This window comes from Rhincodon typus, chromosome 8, assembly GCF_021869965.1.
Source record: "Rhincodon typus isolate 14 chromosome 8, sRhiTyp1.1, whole genome shotgun sequence".
NCBI lineage: Eukaryota > Metazoa > Chordata > Chondrichthyes > Orectolobiformes > Rhincodontidae > Rhincodon > Rhincodon typus.
Window position 1 is genome coordinate 77,830,231 of NC_063339.1, and position 17,004 is coordinate 77,847,234.

The window sequence follows — 17,004 nt, forward strand, 5'->3', positions numbered from 1 at the left end:
GTATAGTTTCCACTTGTGTGGATGGCACAGCTGCCACATGGAAACAGATCAATCTCATCCAGGACAAATCTCATTCCCTATAGCTTCCCCTCACTCCCTCCATCACTACATAACAGTGATGTGACTGCCACATTTGCAAGATAAACCACACTTGGTACACACATACATATTATATATATTTATAAACAATAGTAATTGTAGGGATTAACAAGGATGTAATCAGTCTAATTGCTGAAAAGGTAGGATTCAATTCCAGACAGTGGGACACTGAGCAAAGATTGTTAATGAAAAGGAATGGTGTCAGCTAGACTTGAAACATTAGGGGATCGTTAGGGAATAACAGTTCTCTGAAAAAATCAAAATGAGAGAGTCAGGAGAAAGAAATCCATATCTGACAAATGTGGTTCCTCATATAGAAAATGCACACACACCTGTAGTGGGGGGAATGAAGCAGGAATGTTGCTTGGTATTGTGACACCATCAATCAGCACATAACAAAAATATGCTTTGGTAGTAATGTTACGGCCTACGGAAACCTGATGTGCCCAGTGTTTGACAGCACGGATCTGCACGCAATAGGTTATGTCAATCAATAAAGAGCCTTAATTAGACATTTCAGCATTTGCTAGCCTTGGGCTTATGTTATTGGAAAGCACGCGAGACAGTCCAATATCGCTGACTCAACTGCTTAGAACAATGGCACTATTTTATTTTATTGTATTTTATTCTGTCTGATCTTGTATATCAAAATCCAAACAAAGAACAGAAGTTTAAAAAGAAAATCATACTGTTAAAACAATCCAAAGGTCAGTCTTAGTGGTTGACAAACACCGTTAATGGGTATTTACACTAAGGGATCTGTCTGGAATACAGTATAGCTGAAGAAATGATCAGGGTCAGTGATGTGATGCTTAATGACCACTCGACTGTGGAAACAGGATAATGGACACTGGCTCACCCACACCTTACTCACAGGCCCACTAATCTTCAAGATTAGATCCAGTAGGTAGGGTAGTGAACTGCAGAGGGCGTCACAGCCCAAACCCATCCAAAGCTCATAATGATAATTCCTGCACAAGTGGGAGCTCTAGACTTCGCTGTTTTAAACAATGTTGTAAACCTTTATTCAGGTGCAAAAGGAAAGTGCAGTATCCCAGTGGCACTTCAGAGTAAGGGACTCTGCTGATCCATAAAACTTCACACAAACTGACAGCAGAGAGTGTCTGCGTGTGTGTCTTCAGTTGCATATTCATAACGAAACAGCTTGGTGCTCTCTCTCTCTCTCCTTCAAGGAAATGTCTGTACTTTAGAGACCCTTTTATAGGAGGCACCAAGTTTTCACATGCACCACTTCCCCCCCTCTCTCTGTCTGTCTCTCCCAGACATCCTCTCCAGTTACTGAATGTTCAGGCCTGGACTCATCTTAGTGCAGGTTTCACACACACACACTGGGCTTGTGGCGAGTACCTCAGTCTTCTTGCCAGTCAGCAGCAGCCCAGCTGGGCAGCAGTGAGCTGTACTCCCAGTCCAGCCCCTTGTAGTGTAGGGCATGCAGGTACATGATCAGGTCCTTTGCGGATGGGTCCTTCCTCAGCAGCTTGCACTCACCACACAGAGTGTCCTTCACAGGCACGGGCTTCACTTCCCGTTCACCAGCTGTGGGCTCCAAACAGCTGTGGTCGCTTGCCTTCCCCCTTCCAACCTCAACCCCGTTGTTCCCCTCATCTGCAGCTCTTACGTCTGCAAAAGGGTCAGTCTGGCCCACGAGTGGTGGCGTGGAGTTGGTGCTCCCTTTGTGGTCATCCTTCCCAGTGCATTGGTAGTCCACTTCCAGGAGATCTAGGCTCTCTTTCAACCGGTGATCGTCCACCAATGCCTTCAGCAGCTCATCGTCCGTTTTGTCCAGCGTCCCCCCTCTGCCCCTATTAGGTCCCCAGGCCTCGGTATTGTAGACAGGGTCATTCACGATGGGGTGACCCAGGTACTGGAGGTGGACCCGGATCTGGTGGGTGCGCCCAGTGTAAGGGGAGCAGCGCACCAAGCTGGACGTGCCATTGTAGCTCAGTTTCTGGAAGACAGTCTTGCACGGTTTCCCTGTGGGGTGCACTCGGCATACACCAACCTTGTAGGAGATGACGAGGATGGGTTCCTCACAAGCAATTTCACCATCTGGAAACTCGCCCTGCACTCGACACACATACTCCTTCTGCACCTGAAACACAATGGCACCGGTCAGCTGGCACTGTACATCAGGGTCTGGGTACACTAGGAAGCGTCGCCAGTGATTCAGATCAGGGAGCCTGTCAATGCTCCCAATCTTCCCCATTCCAGAAGCCTAAACCTGAAACTCACGCCACTCTCACTCTTGTTCCTTTACACCACTGACAGCCATGCTTTCAGTCATCTCAGCCCTAACTCCCTTCCCTGATCCTGTGTCACTCCATTTCCTTCCCCTCCTTTATAGATTCATAGAATCCCTAGAGTGTGGAAAGAAGCCATCCGGCCCATCGAGTCAGCAACGATCCTCCAAAGAGCATCCCATCCAGACCAAGCCCCACGCCCTACCTCTGCAACCCCACATTTCCCATGGCTAACCCACCAAACCTGCACATTCCTGACCACTATGGGCAATTCAGCATGGCCAGTCCAGCTAACCTGCCCATCTTTGGACTGTGGGAGAAAATTGGAACACCTGGAAGAAACCCACACAGACACGGGGAGAACATGCAAATCCACACAGACAGTCATCCGAGACTGGAATTGAGCCTGGGTCACTGGCGCTGTGAGGCAGCAGTGCTAATCAGTGAGCCACCTATTTATGATAATTCTTAAAGCCCAGCTCTGAGGCGAAGCGTTAGGCACCTCCATTATACACTCCCTTACCTGTCAAAGGACAAGAAAGGGGACTGGATCTGTGCAGCTCACCCCCACCTCTGTTTCCCTCATTTCCACTTCTATGGATTGCTGGTGTACTATTCTCACCCGGACGGTCACTCTACATGCAGGTGAATATAAGGTTTGGCAGCTATTCAATAGCGGAGGGGCTCAAGGGCATACACGATCCTTACTACAACCACCCGGACACTCCTGCAGCAGGTCTACTGATGGCAACCGGGACTGGAAACATTGGCTGCTACTTCTTAATGCTCCCTAGTGCATACACGTTGAATCCAATGTTAGTGTTACAGTGTCTGTGCTAGCACACCCCAACCTGAGATGAGGTCGTGGGTTTCCAAGGATAATCTGGGCTGACAACTTAAGTGCAGCATTGCGGGAGGGTTCCATTTCCAGAGGAATAGATGTCAGAGTGAGGTCCCATCTGACCTTTCAGCGGAGTTTATCCCAGTAGGATTAATTAATGACCTCATATCAAAGGATGTCAAATGACTGTGATCATAACTTAATTGAATTTCACATTCACCATGAGGGAGAGAAGAGTGGGTTTAAACCTAATGTTTTAAACTTAAATAAAGGCAATGATGAGGGTATGAAGGCAGTGCTGGCCAAAGTGAACTGGAAAATAGATAGGTAAGTGATAAACCAGTAGAAATGCAGCTGCAGATAGTTCCAGAATTTTTCCATAATGTTAAGCAAAGATACGTATCAGTGAGAAAGGAGGATTTTAGGAGATTTCACAGAATGATTGCGGATAGAATGCTCCTTATGAGTGTAAAACAAAAGCCTCCCATTAAGATAGGATTAATTTCTGGAATTAATTTTTCCAAGAGTTCACTTCTGTAGAGAGCAGGGAAGGCCGGATTATTGAATATCTCTGAGGCAAAATTGGACAGATTCTTGTTTAATAAGTTTCAAACAATATTGGAGAGGTGGAGTGTGGCAAGGCATCAAATAGGTCATGATCTTCTCAAGTGGCAGAGCAGAATCAAGAGGATGAATGGCCTATTCTTGCTCCTAGTTTGATTTTCCAGACAAAACAGGAATTTACCCATTATCAAATTATTCCTTGAGCAATAGTGCTAAAACAGATGATTTGGTCTTTATGACATTGCTGTTTGTGGGAGCGTATCATGGGTAAAGTGGCTGCCACATTTGTTACATTTACAACAGTGACTACATTTCAAAAATACTTCTTTGGCTGCAAAGAATTAAGAAACATGCCAAGTCTGTGAAAGGCACTTTCGAAGTGCAAGCCTACAGAAATTAGTACAGTCCTGACTGAGAATGGTTAGCGCAGAATAACTGGGGATAATCTGGGGTCTGAATATTTGAAGCCAACATTGAGACTTGGCCTGAGTTACTTTACAGTCTCTCTCTCTCACACTCACACACTCACTCACACATACACAGAAAGACAGAGAGAGAGAGAGAGAGAGAGAGAGAGAGAGAGAGAGAGTACCTGTCTCTCTCGGACTTGCTGGTCCATTTTCTTTGACACCTCAAGTGTCTTGGCGAACATGAGGACCCCAGAGGCGAGCCTGTCCAGCCGGTGAATGGTGTGCAGTTCTGTCAGACCATGTTCTTTTCCCAGGATAAAGATGACCGTGTTGTGTCTGAACCGGCCACAGGGGTGTACAGGGATGGAGGCTGGTTTGTCCACCACAACGACTTCCTGGTTCTGGGTGAGTATCGTTATTGGCTGAGCAGTAACAGGAGGCTCATGCCTGTGCACTGTGTTCCTCATGAAATCATTGTTCTAAGACACAGCAGAAGAAACCGTTAGTACTGGTGAGCAACATTCTTCCAAATTTCTCTCTGCAGTCCACAGATTGAGCATGATGATGCGCGATGCATTCCAGATTGCTGCAAGACTGCACGCACCCACACAGCTCAGGAAGAACACAAGCTACATCCTGCCAGCTCCTCACACCAATCACAAAATCCTCAATAGGCTCAATAAAACAGCAACTTCACACGTCAGACACAAAACTGGATGGCAGCCAAAACTGAGGTGATTCGCCCACAATGAGGTTACAAAAGAACCTCTCGTACCCCCAAGAACCCTGACTCTGGTCAGGAAGGGTTCTTGTAGGGCCATTCCATCAAACGTTCGTGCCACAATGTGACTGTGCAATGTGTAGTGAGGCCCAGGGTGCCTCAGAGATCAATCAGTCACAACCACTTTGCAGAATCAACAGGAACAATGAAGAATTTGTTTAAGGAACCAACCTCACTACTGGCTTTAAACTACACAAGGCAGAGGGAAACATTCCAAAAAGGAGAAAGAGGAACTTCCATAGAATCATAGAGTACAAAAGAGGCTCTTCAGCCCATCAAGTTTGTAATGCCAAAATTATACTACTACCTATGTTAGTCCCACTTTCCCACATCAGACTCAAAGCCTTTCTGCTCCCCTCCCTACAATGCAAGATTTGGCAGTGCAATAATTATGGTTCACTGACCACAAGAAAAGATGGATTAGGATTTCCTCCTCTTGGCTTCAGTGGACAGAGGCGCTGGCCAGTGAAAAACTAAACTCTGCATCTACCACAGTGGCCTGTTAATAATCCTAACTGTACTTAATGGACAGACCTGCATGTTTATGAAGCAATATCATTAGAGAAGTAAACCACAGCAAGAGAATAAACACTTTTATGATCAGCTGCCCATATGTATTCCATTACTCAGAATCATGCTGATCAGCAACCTGCAAGGCCCCCAAACCAGTTAACACAGCTCCTGTAGACACAGACCTACACCTGGGATCTTCCTGTAAATGCACACCTATCTCCCGGGATCTTTCTATAGAGGCACACCTACCCTGGAGCACCCCCCACCCCCGCGTAAACACAGACCCTACCTTTAGGACTGTATTAAGGTCGGCGGGTTCCTCATTAAGCCGGATTCGGCCAGCTTTGGCAGCCTGGGTGTAATACTCAATTGGTTCAACACGGAACTCAGAGCTGAAAACTTCCCGCAATGTTTTTCCAACCCAGCGGCCTTTACAGTAGGTCTGGAAATCAAAGTAGTATGGAAAGACCTTCCTCAATCCGTTCTCAAAGTAATACTGGGTCTCTGCAGAGGAAGGCAAGGGAAAGAAGATTCAAAGATTAATTACAAGTCACTGGTGCATTTTTAGAATCAGCATAGACAGTGCATCGCAAACTTGAGCCGATCTCCCTTCCCTTCTTAACTAGCTTTCACACATACCAAGACCTGGATTAGTAAACTAGCACCCAGTCCTTTTGTTTCTCCATGTGTAATACTCAACATCAGGCTATTCGACTGTGGAGACAGCACAGCTGAACTTGATATCTGCTGGCAAGCACTCTTCATGGAGGCTGCTGGCCGACTCGGAGCCCTAACTGTTCACGTCCCTCCTGAACCTGGTGGACACCTCCAGGACAGATCAGAGACGGTCAGGATTAATTACTTAGGCGACAAGGTGGCGAATGACTTTACATCTTGACATTCTGCCCACAGCTCTCCAACCCACCATCTGACAGTCATCATGGGGTCACTGGTGGACACAAAAAAACCACACTCCCCCCAACCCCATCCTCAGCAAATGGAAAAACACAACACAAACACAGAAGGGAACGTTGGGACATTCGCAATCATCTTTAGTCAAAAACACTGTGAGAACAATCCAGCTCGGACTCCTCCCCAAATCCTCAGCACCACAGGTTAGAATTACTGTGGACAGCTCTGTACACAGCCAAGGCTCAGGTTGAGAGGATCAGGGTGGGGGGTAAGAGAGAGAGACAGAGGATGGCAGATAGGTGCTAGGGGAAGGAGTGTTTTAACTCATTGGTTTGGTTCAGGAGGATATAGAAAATTGCTGGAGAACTCAGCAGCATCTATGGAAAGGGGGACTGAGAAAGAGGGAGAGAAAGAAAGAAACGTTGAGTCCTCCAGAACTTTTGGTTCAGAGTTGTTGAGATCTTCCAAAAATTATTTTCTCTTTTTAAAATTATATCCCTGAGGAGGCCCCCGTGAAAATATTTATATGTACAAGGCTTGGCAATCAGTTCGGATTGCCAAAAAGCAATGTCAAAAGATCAGCAAGCACAGGAAGGGGAGGGGTGCGGTGATAGGGAAAATGGGGACTTGGAACAGGATGAGGCAAAGACAACAGAGGGTGGAAATGTGAGAGATCAGGCTGGTGTTGAGGGGGCAGCAAGACTGGGGTAACAAAGTCTTAGACCGAATTGGAGTAGGGGTTTCAGAGTCAGATGGGGGGCAGCAAAGTTGCACCAGGTCATGGCAATGGTGCCTCTACGAAGTGCTGCAGGGTACAGTCATGGAAAGAGAGCTGCAGGTTATAATGTACATGGGTGGGTAACTAGGGCGAATGAAAGTAGGAAGAGGTTGAAGTTATTTGTACATCAGGGAAGCAGCAAGACTGGAGAGAAGCGATGAGTGTAAGGTAATAATGTGTCTAAGGTAATAATGTGTCTATTATATAGTTATACAAAAAAGGACCCGCCCCTCTCGTTTCACGCCTCGGTAGTTGCGGTGGTACAATAAGATTATTTTTTTTAATATGCTCATGGGGGGCCCGGCCGCCCGCAATCTTCACCGCTGAAATGCTGATGCCCGAAGCTGATGCCCAGATTCTTCTTCCCGGGAGGGGGCACATAGCGGCCGCCCTTGCTCTTCTTGTTCCTCAGCTTTTTAGTCGGCGGTTGGCCGTGGCCCCGGAGCCCGACTCCCGGCTGCTGCTCCTCCTCCTCCTCAACCTTTTTGCGCTTGTCGCCACCGCCGACAACAGAAGCGGTACCGCTCATCCTCGCGGCGTTCAACCGCACTGCAAACAGGCAACAACGCGGACACCACATGGCAACAGCGGGCCTTCGGGATATCCGGGCGCCGAAAGGCAAAGAAGGACCCCAAACCGGTTCGACAATGTGGGGGGAAAAATGTGTCTTAATATATGCCTGAACAAGTCCCTTCACATCTTCATCGATTTTTAAAAAATAAAACTCCCCTCCAAGTAAATACAGTAGCTCCACCATCAGGTAGCCAGCGAATCCCTGCGCCAGGATTCAACCGCCCCAACCCGCAGGTAGAAATGTCAGAAGTAAGGTGGACTGAGCCATTCCTGATCATCCAAATAATTTAGATCATGGTTCTAATCACATTTTTTCCTTTATGTTCCTCCACTCCCTCAACCATCAAAAATCTGCCTCGGCCATAAAACTCTTAATTGATTATTCAGCTTTGAAAGGGAGAGAGTTCCAAATTTTTGCCAGCAACTGTGTGAAAATTATATATTTTCCCCGCATGACTCATTTGACCCATCCAACCTATCATATCAAATATGGATCATGTGCCCTACCATCTTCCATCATCTTCTACAAGAATGATCCTGGGACCGAAGGGCTTGTCACTTGAGGATCAAATGGGGATTTTGGGTCTGTACTCAGGATGAGGGGGATCTCACTGAAACTTAGAGAATACTGATAGGCCTGGATAGAGTGGACACAGAGAAGAAGATGTTCCCACTCGTAGGAGAGATTAGGACCCGAGGGTACAGCCTCAGAGTGAAGGGACAACCCTTTAGAATTGAGATGAGGAGGAATTTCTTCAGCCTGAGAGTGGTGAACTTATTGCCGCAGAAGGCTGTGGAGGCAATTAATTGAGTGTATTTAAGACAGAAATAAATAGGTTCTTGATAAGTAAGGGGAATCAAGCCTTACAGGAAGAAGGCAGGTGAGTGGAGTTAAGGTACATGTCAACCACGATCGAATGGCAGAATAGACTTGATGGGCTGAATGGCCTAATTCTGCTTATATTCTTATATTCCAAGGTTTCAAAACTGCTGATCTGTGCCTGAACCCGTGGAATCTAACCTCAAGTTAAACAACCACCACTCCAGGATAAGACTTGCTGCCACATCACCCCTTTAAAGATTAAAAACCAAATTTAGTTTACCTGTCTAAATTAACTTTGAACTAGTCCAGTAGATTATTGTAATTTTTGAATTTGGATCCCAAAATCTGTTTGGCATCCGCTTCTTGCCATTTATTGCTGCTGTCATAGGGTTTAAGAGCAGGAGTAGGCCATTCAGTCTCTCATACCATTTGATAAGATTACGGCTCATCTGACTGTGACATTAACTCCACTTTTCTATTGGTGACCATGCAACAATTGTTAATTGTTGTAAAGACCCATCTGATGCAGTAATGTCGTCTACGGAAGGAAATCTGCCACTCTTACATGGTGTGGTTGACATGTAAATCCAAACCCACAGCAATGCAGTTGACTTTCAATTGCTCTCTGGGCAATAAGTATTGGTCTTGCCAGTGATGCACGTAAACTGGAAAAACACTTCTGTCAATTAATTATCGAAATCCTTTTGTACACTTACATCCTCTTGACAACTTATTTTCCTACTTTGTGTCATCAGCAAATTTAGCAATCATATTTTCAGCCCTTTCACATATGTCCTTGATGTAGATTGTAAATAGTTGAAATGCCAACAGTGATCCCTGCAAAACTCCACTAGTTACAGCTTGCCAAACCAAAAACAACTCATTTATACACACTGCTTTCTTCCAGCTAACCAATCCTTGGTCCAATACTAATAGATTCATACAGCATGGAAACAGACCGTTCAGTCCAACTCATCCATGCTGACCAAGTTTCCCCCCCAAACTAAACTATTTCCACTTGCCTGTGTTGGCCCATATCCCTCTACATCTTTCCTATTAATGTATCTCTTCAAATGTCTTTTAAATATTGTAACTGTACCTGTATCTGCCACTTCCTAGGGAAGTTCATTCCACATACAATCCACCCTCTGTGTGAAAAAGTTACCCCTCTTTCTCCTCTCACCTTAAAAATATGCCCCCTAGTTTTGTACTCCCCACCTTAGGGAAAATACCTTCGCTGTTTACCTTATCTATGTCCCCCCCATGAAATATATTGTTCCCGCAACCATGAGCTCTTATTTTGCATTGAAATCATTGATATGACACTTTATCAAATGCAATTTGGAAATCCATGTATATCGATATATCTACAGATTTCCTTTTATCTACCTTGTTTTGTATTTCCTCAAAGAACTCTTATCTTCCTTTCCACAAAATCATGTTGATTCTGCCTGATTGCATTGTGATTTTTCTAAATGTTCTCTATCTCTAATAATAATGGATTCTAGCATTTTCCCTATGATGTTAGGCTAATTGGCCAATAGCTTTCCCTCTTTTTAAATGAAGTTACATTTTCTATTTTACAATCCACTGTGACTTTTTCAGAACCTAGGGAACTTATATCACAACCAACGTATGCACCTCCTATCTTTGCAGCCCCATCTTTTAAGACCGTATTTGTAGAGTCATAGGCATACAGCATGGAAACAGGCACTTATGTCCAACTAGTCCACGCCAACCGAACTAAACTAACCCCACTTGCCTGTGTTTGGCCCATATCCCTCCAAACCTTTCCTATTCATGTACTTATCTAAATGTCTTTTAAATATTGTAACTGTACCTGCATCTACCACTTCCTCTGGTACTTCATCCCATACACGCACCTGTCTGTGTATAAAAAGTTGCCCCTCATGTATTTTTTAAAAATTTTCTTCTCTCACCTTAAAAGTATACCCTCTAGTTTTGAACTTCCCCACCCTAGAGAAAAGACCCTTGCTTTTCACCTTATCTATGCCCTTCATGATTTTATAAACCTCTTTTAAGATCACCTCTCCACTGAAAAAAGTTGTCCCAGTCTATTTTTATAACTCAAACCCTCCATTCCCGGCAACATCTGAGTAAATCCTTTATGAACCCTCTCTAATTTAGCAATATCCTTCCTATAGCAGGGCGACCAGAAGTGCAAACAGAGGCCTCTCTAGTCTTCTCTGCCATTCATTAGGATCTTAACTGATGTGACTGCAACCTCACTTTCCTGCCTACTGCTGTCAACCATTGACAACCCTTAGTCAAGAATCTACTTCTGCCATAAATGTATTCAATTAGCTCACCTTGACTACTCTCTGGGGAAGAATTTCAGAGACACAAAATTTTAAGAAAAAAAATCCTCAACTGTCTTAAATGGGAGACTCGTTTTATTAAAATTATGTTTCCTAGTTCGAGTCTCTCAGACAGAAAAAAAGCTTATTTTAGCATCCTGTCTAGTGCCCTCAGGATCTTACACATTTTAATGAGATCACCTCTTAATTCTCCCAAACTCCAATGATTATAGGCAGTCTGTTCAAACTTTCCTTGTAAAACAGCCCACCCATTCAAGGTATCAATCGAGTCAGTCTTTTCTGAACTGCTTCTCATGTATTTATCTGTTTTCTTCAATACGAAGATCAAGATTGTGCAAAGTACATCAGATTTGGCTCACAAACACGATACAATTATCATAAACATCCTGGCTTTGATGGTGATTTCAGTTCCTTCCTTTCTTGATTTTTAAGTGTTGGGATTTTATGTCCTGTACAGTGAAGACAAACAAAATCCCTGTTCAATGCTTTCATCATTTCCTTATCTCCCATTATTAATTCCCCAGTCTCCCACTCTCTAAGAAACCAAACTCTCTCTCTCTCCTGCAATCTAATTCCAATGTGTAATACACCAATGCTACCCAGAACTACCACCAAGCATCTGAAGTTTGAATCTCCTCTTAAAGCACCCCTGCTTAATAGATGTAAAGTTGCAAGCACTTAGAGTGTCTTTCTGCACAGGTTTAGCCTATCTCTATCTGAATCCTATTCCCCCCACCCCACTTGCACGCATCTCCTTCAAACTTTGTGTCAGGCACGTGGATAAAAGTCACAGATGTTTCACTGAGTGAAGCTGAACAGGCCACCAAGGACTGGAGGTGTCTGTAATGCAGTGTTCCCGGGATAGTGCTGTCAATCTCCAACTCTGGAGGAGCAACATGGCCTCATCTTCCACCAAGAAAGAGACAAAAACACAAATAATAAACACTGGTGCACCATTGGCACACGGGTCTTTTATTGCTGTTAGTTCTGTACAGAGGTGAAGTTAGAGCAATCAGACTGCTCTAGGGATCATTCTACAGCAGTGAGTGATTCATGCAATTCTCATCCCTTCTCTCTGAAATGCATAGTTTAATGCAAGCTGCCTCATGCATCTAGAAAACATTTAGCACTGTAATTCGATAAAAAAAGATTCAAATAACAAATTTAGACAGCAGAATGTTATAAATCCAGCCCAGCACCGACCTATTGAAGAGAGATTTGAAGACTGAGGCATTGTGCTGTAACCAAAGAATTTGACCCGTTCTAGTTTGATCAGTCAGTGCAGATGGTTGGCAGGGGGAGGAGAGCAGGTGATAAAGTACCATCTATCCCAGCTCGCGGCTTGAAGCCTTATTTACATGTAGTTTGTTCAAATTTAGCAATTAGATTGTCCATTAATGTAGCTTCCTATTCAGTGTTTAGCGTAGATCAATTCAGCATAAACAAATCTGACCTGTACCCATATGGTACTCAAAAAGACGGATGCTAGGGAATGGGACATTTTTAACCGCTCTGGTCCTTTATTCCTTGACATACTCTCAAGGCAGACACCTCAACTATGAGTTAAAGACAGGGGCTAACAGCTGTATTCTGTTCAACAACTCACAACAACTGGGATGGAGACTTGATCATAGCTTCCACTTCTGATTTAGGAGATAAAATGGGGGAAATCAAAACACACTGCAAACCACAGCAAACCAACAGCAGTCAAATCTGTCCACAGATTCAATGAGAGATCACCAGTGGAATACACCCAGTGCTCCCTCAATCCTCAAAGTCCATATCCTGTTGGCCATACAGCACAATGCCTCACATTCTCAGTCTCTTTACAAGAGAATTAGCTTTGCTGACTGAACGATAATGAACAGAATGGTATATCTGCCGTATATTTTAATTCCTATTGCTCAGTGTCTGTTAATGCATAATTAAACATCAGACTGATTTCATGACAGATCTAGCTACTGTATATAACACATTTTTGAACATGCATAATTAAAAACTCAGCCTCCTTCACCCTGGATTTTTGTGGTCAGTTCAACATTCCGTTGACACGTTTCCAGTTGAATTCCTGCTTCCTGCACCCAGCTCTGTGCAGCAGCGAGCCTTGAACCTGCTGCCTCGACAGATAGCAGACTCCCAGGACAGTTTAGAAAAAATGAGCATTCACAGTCCATGGGAAGTGTGCTGTGCTCAGTCTGGGACTTCCTGGAACAGGGCCTTCGTCCTGTTAGCACTTACTCCTCCCGTCCATTTCCCACGTGCATGGATGCTGCACTGCTACTTCTGGCTTTAGTGAGCTGAGGCAGCAGCTATCAGGAACCATCCAAGCATTGCACCCACGATGTCACAGGTATTGCTGGCTAGTCCAAACGCTGATGGGTATAGAGCAATGCCAATGCTCCTAGTTTGAAGGTTTCTAATGCTACAAGTCAGCCTGTTCCAGAATAACTAGGTTGAGGTCTGTTTGGTCATTTGTCAACCACTGCCCTTCCAAGTTCATTCTTTCCTATACTGGCAACAGCATCACTAACACATGTACAACAGTTATTGCTACTAATGGCACGTACTCTAAAATCATATGGCTTATTTGCATTTTAATGTGACTACAATTTGTGCTACGAGTTTCATTTGTAGGTGAAACCCAGGAGGTATTTAATAATCTTACCCAAAGCTGAATTATTTTGCAAAGCGCTATCTATGTTATCAAAAAAAAAATGAACAGTGACAGTTACACTACAATCTGATCTGTGAAATTAGTCTCAGCCAGCATGAGGGATGTTGCCTAAAAGAAAACGAAAAGCCTTTTCTAAGGTCCAACGATGTTCACTAGATGATGGTAAATCCCACTGTCCTCGCTGCAAAGGGTCATGCCACAGGACGACTGGATAAGTAATCGTGTCTATGATAGTCAGGTTAATGTGTACTAAATGGTGGGTCGATGGCTCCTGCCCCAGTGTTAAAAAAAAATTAGAGTGAAACCCACCACTGACCAGGCCAGCTTCAGGCATTGCTCTTATGCAGTGTTAACAGCATAGAGTTACGCTGCTGTCACATTAGGGCTGCATTCACATGGTTAGTATCACATTCAGGAGAAAAGATTTCAACTTCAACCAACACCAAACCTGCATCATGTAAGCCGGGCGCAGGTTTAATCTGAAGCAAAGACCCAGGAGTCACACCAAGTCCAGAGCAGGCTGTGTTTATACTGTAACGGTACTCTTGGTGAAAGCAGAAGTCATGCCATTTTGATAGTACCAGTACAGCATAAATACAAGCATTGCTGGGCACTGCTTCAAGCTCTACAGGTAGTGGGGCTCAGTGTCTTGTGTATAAGCAACCAATACAATCTGCACAACACAATAATGTGGAGCCAAAGCTTCCCTCAAACACCACCTATAAAGATGGTAACTCCCAGATAATTGATCAAGGTTGGTAATTGTTCAGATGACCGACACAACCTATTCAGTTCATGGAAAGTGAGTCTGGACACTCGCCTTCTCAATCTGCTGGGGCACTTTCCTGAAGTTCTGTATAAAAAAACCACTGCCTTTCATCAAAACTAAAGCCGACGGCTAGCAATCTTGAGCAGCTGGGTTCACTGTGATCACTAAAGTCCACAGAAGAAATGGGACACCATAAGCACACCAATGAGACTCTGTTTCCGTCCTGACATTCCTCAAGCCAGCTTGCTGGATAAACCTGGACCCTGGTTAGTTCATTAAGCTACGCCCCGTTAAAAAAATAAGTTTGGTTAAACCGCTCATGGCAAGCTCCGCTAACCTCATGCACTGCCTCTAAGGTTTGGCACTACAGCTGCTACTGAAGCACTAAAGTGGTGTGGAACTATACATCTCCAAATGGAAGACATTGGTGATTTTGTTGTTCTGTTTTTGTTTTAAAAACTAGTCGTGATACTTATTTTTCACGTTAATAGTATTGCACAGCCCGAACTTTTATCTAAATGAAAAATTAAAAATTAAACAAAAAATGCAAGTTTGAAAAAGGCCTAAAAATGAGAGGGGGGAAAAGGACAGCACTCTATTCTACTGATACTGCGCTATGTACAAACAGCTCAAAATTCCACTCCAGCCCCAATGCTTCTGCTATTGCTCATCTAACAGTGCTCAGTCACAACACAGATCAGTCCCAATCAAGGTCTTTGTGGGGCTGATACCGGTGAGAACGAGACTGGCTGAAGAGGTCACTGATTGTATGCTGATGCCTGTTGATCTGGCTTCTCATATAGGAAATGTCTTGAGCAGGCTAAAAACTTTGTGACATTACATCCTAATATTTAAAAGAAACCAAAGAGGATCTCCATGTGATTGAAGGCTTTTTTTGCTGCTGTGGAGAAACTGACTCCGCAAGCTGGCCATCATGACCTGGTTATCTGGGATGCAATAAGATGGTGCAGTGCCCACAGCAGGAATCGAGAACCTGCAGCCTCTCCTGCTCTAACTGGAAAGTACTACACATGCGTCCTGTGTTGATCTTGGATGCAGGAAACCCACAGGTCAAATCCAAGAGTGTCACAGAACAGCCCCATGGATTTGGAGAATCTTCACTGCTCTCCACCGGCTGCAGACTAAGCTTGGGCCTGACTGGGAGAAAGCCAAGGGAATAACCACTTCCTTGTGCTCCACACACCCAAGGATATTCCCTGGGCCTGCCCTCAGCTCTTCTTACAGCTAACACAGACGGAGAATCTAGCCCAGCTCACCTCACTTAGCCCCAGAGTTAAATGATCTTCAACTTGGTGCTCAGCATTTCATAGCTCGCTGGATGATGTGCAATGTCGAAACAGTTAACCCACAGACAATCCACAGACCATCAGCAGGGAATGCCGCAAGCAGTCAGCAGCAGTCACTTCCAAACAAGAACAAAAAAAGCTGGTCCGCATTTTGGGCAAGAGGCTCAGGGCACCCTGATAGGCTGCTGGCCTCACTTGTTACATATAGCGTTTTTTTTTTTTTTTTTTTTAAAAAAGGTTTGGGGTGGGAGGAGCAGCTGAAGTCCATTTCTGTTTGTTTGATCCGAGAGACGGCAGCAGGTGGTTAACAGGGTGGAGAAAAGGCGGTACTAGCCCAGTGCCATGTCTGTTAGGGGGCTGCAGGGATTCAATCTCCTCCTGGCACATTCTTAAGTAGCCGGTGGTTTCAAGTCAAAAGCAGCATTTAGACGCTGGATTAGACCAAAAAGAAAGCTGAGGTGAGCAAGCACTGGCAACTAAATACAAGGGAAGCTCGATGTCAAATGAAGCAGTGTCTGGTTGTATGGCAAGAATGGAAGGCCGTTAAGTGTGCCATCATAAGCAAAGCAGCAATACTTGGGCAAGTATTAGCTACTAGGCTCAGGCTCTTGCGATGCGGAGCTAACATTGCATTTGCCACACGCCATAACAGTAACAAAGTGAAGAACATTCACACCGAGATTAAACAGTGATGAACCGAAACACATTTGTCCCTAGTGCAGGTGCCTTCATCCAAACACACGATGCTCAATAGGACTGCCATTTTTCAGAGCCCAGGTTCCAGTTTGGACATGCACCACAGCCTGGCTGGAATCTTCTCAACACTGACACAAGATATGGCCTGTTCCTACTTCTGCGTAATTTAGCATGATGGGTGCAACACCGGATCTCATAGGAGTCATAGTTTCGTGAATTTCAAGCAGTGTGGCTTGGTTTTGAACGGGAACTCAGGATGGCTGTCACGGGAGGGGGGCACTGATTGTGGGGCTGGCAGGGGGAGAAGGCTGGTTAGCAGGAGGTGGTGGACATTGGAGGGGTTGATGGTCTTGGTGCAGCTTAGAGGTCAGTGATCATCATTATATCGCCATTCTTCATTGAGATAGTAAACAGCCCAAATGGGACAGTCATTAATCCAGGCCATTTGAGACCTTGCTGCTTACAAAAACAAAAGTGCTGGTACAGGGAAGGCTTGTTGTTTTGACAGCTTCAAAGCAGAATTGAAAGACTTTACTTTCCGCGGTGATAATTTTGTATCACAGATCCCACACGGTTTGGTCATGGCAGCAAGGAATCAACCTGGAATAAAAAAAGCAATCAATTAACAATAACAAAAGACCAGCTTATTCACATACTCCCCAGG

At 44.7% G+C, this 17,004-nt stretch overlaps 1 protein-coding gene across 1 annotated transcript; it reads right to left on the reverse strand.

Moving 5' to 3' along the window:
- Positions 1–209: 209 nt before the first annotated feature.
- rpusd2 (RNA pseudouridine synthase domain containing 2) lies at positions 210–7,808 on the reverse strand. Its single transcript, XM_020522507.2, has 4 exons — positions 7,481–7,808; positions 5,759–5,973; positions 4,358–4,654; positions 210–2,212 (listed from the first exon to the last, which is right to left on the reverse strand). Exons 1-4 carry the CDS (start codon positions 7,737–7,739, stop codon positions 1,469–1,471), a joined length of 1,515 nt encoding a protein of 504 aa, XP_020378096.2. The 5' UTR covers positions 7,740–7,808; the 3' UTR covers positions 210–1,468.
- Positions 7,809–17,004: the final 9,196 nt, after the last annotated feature.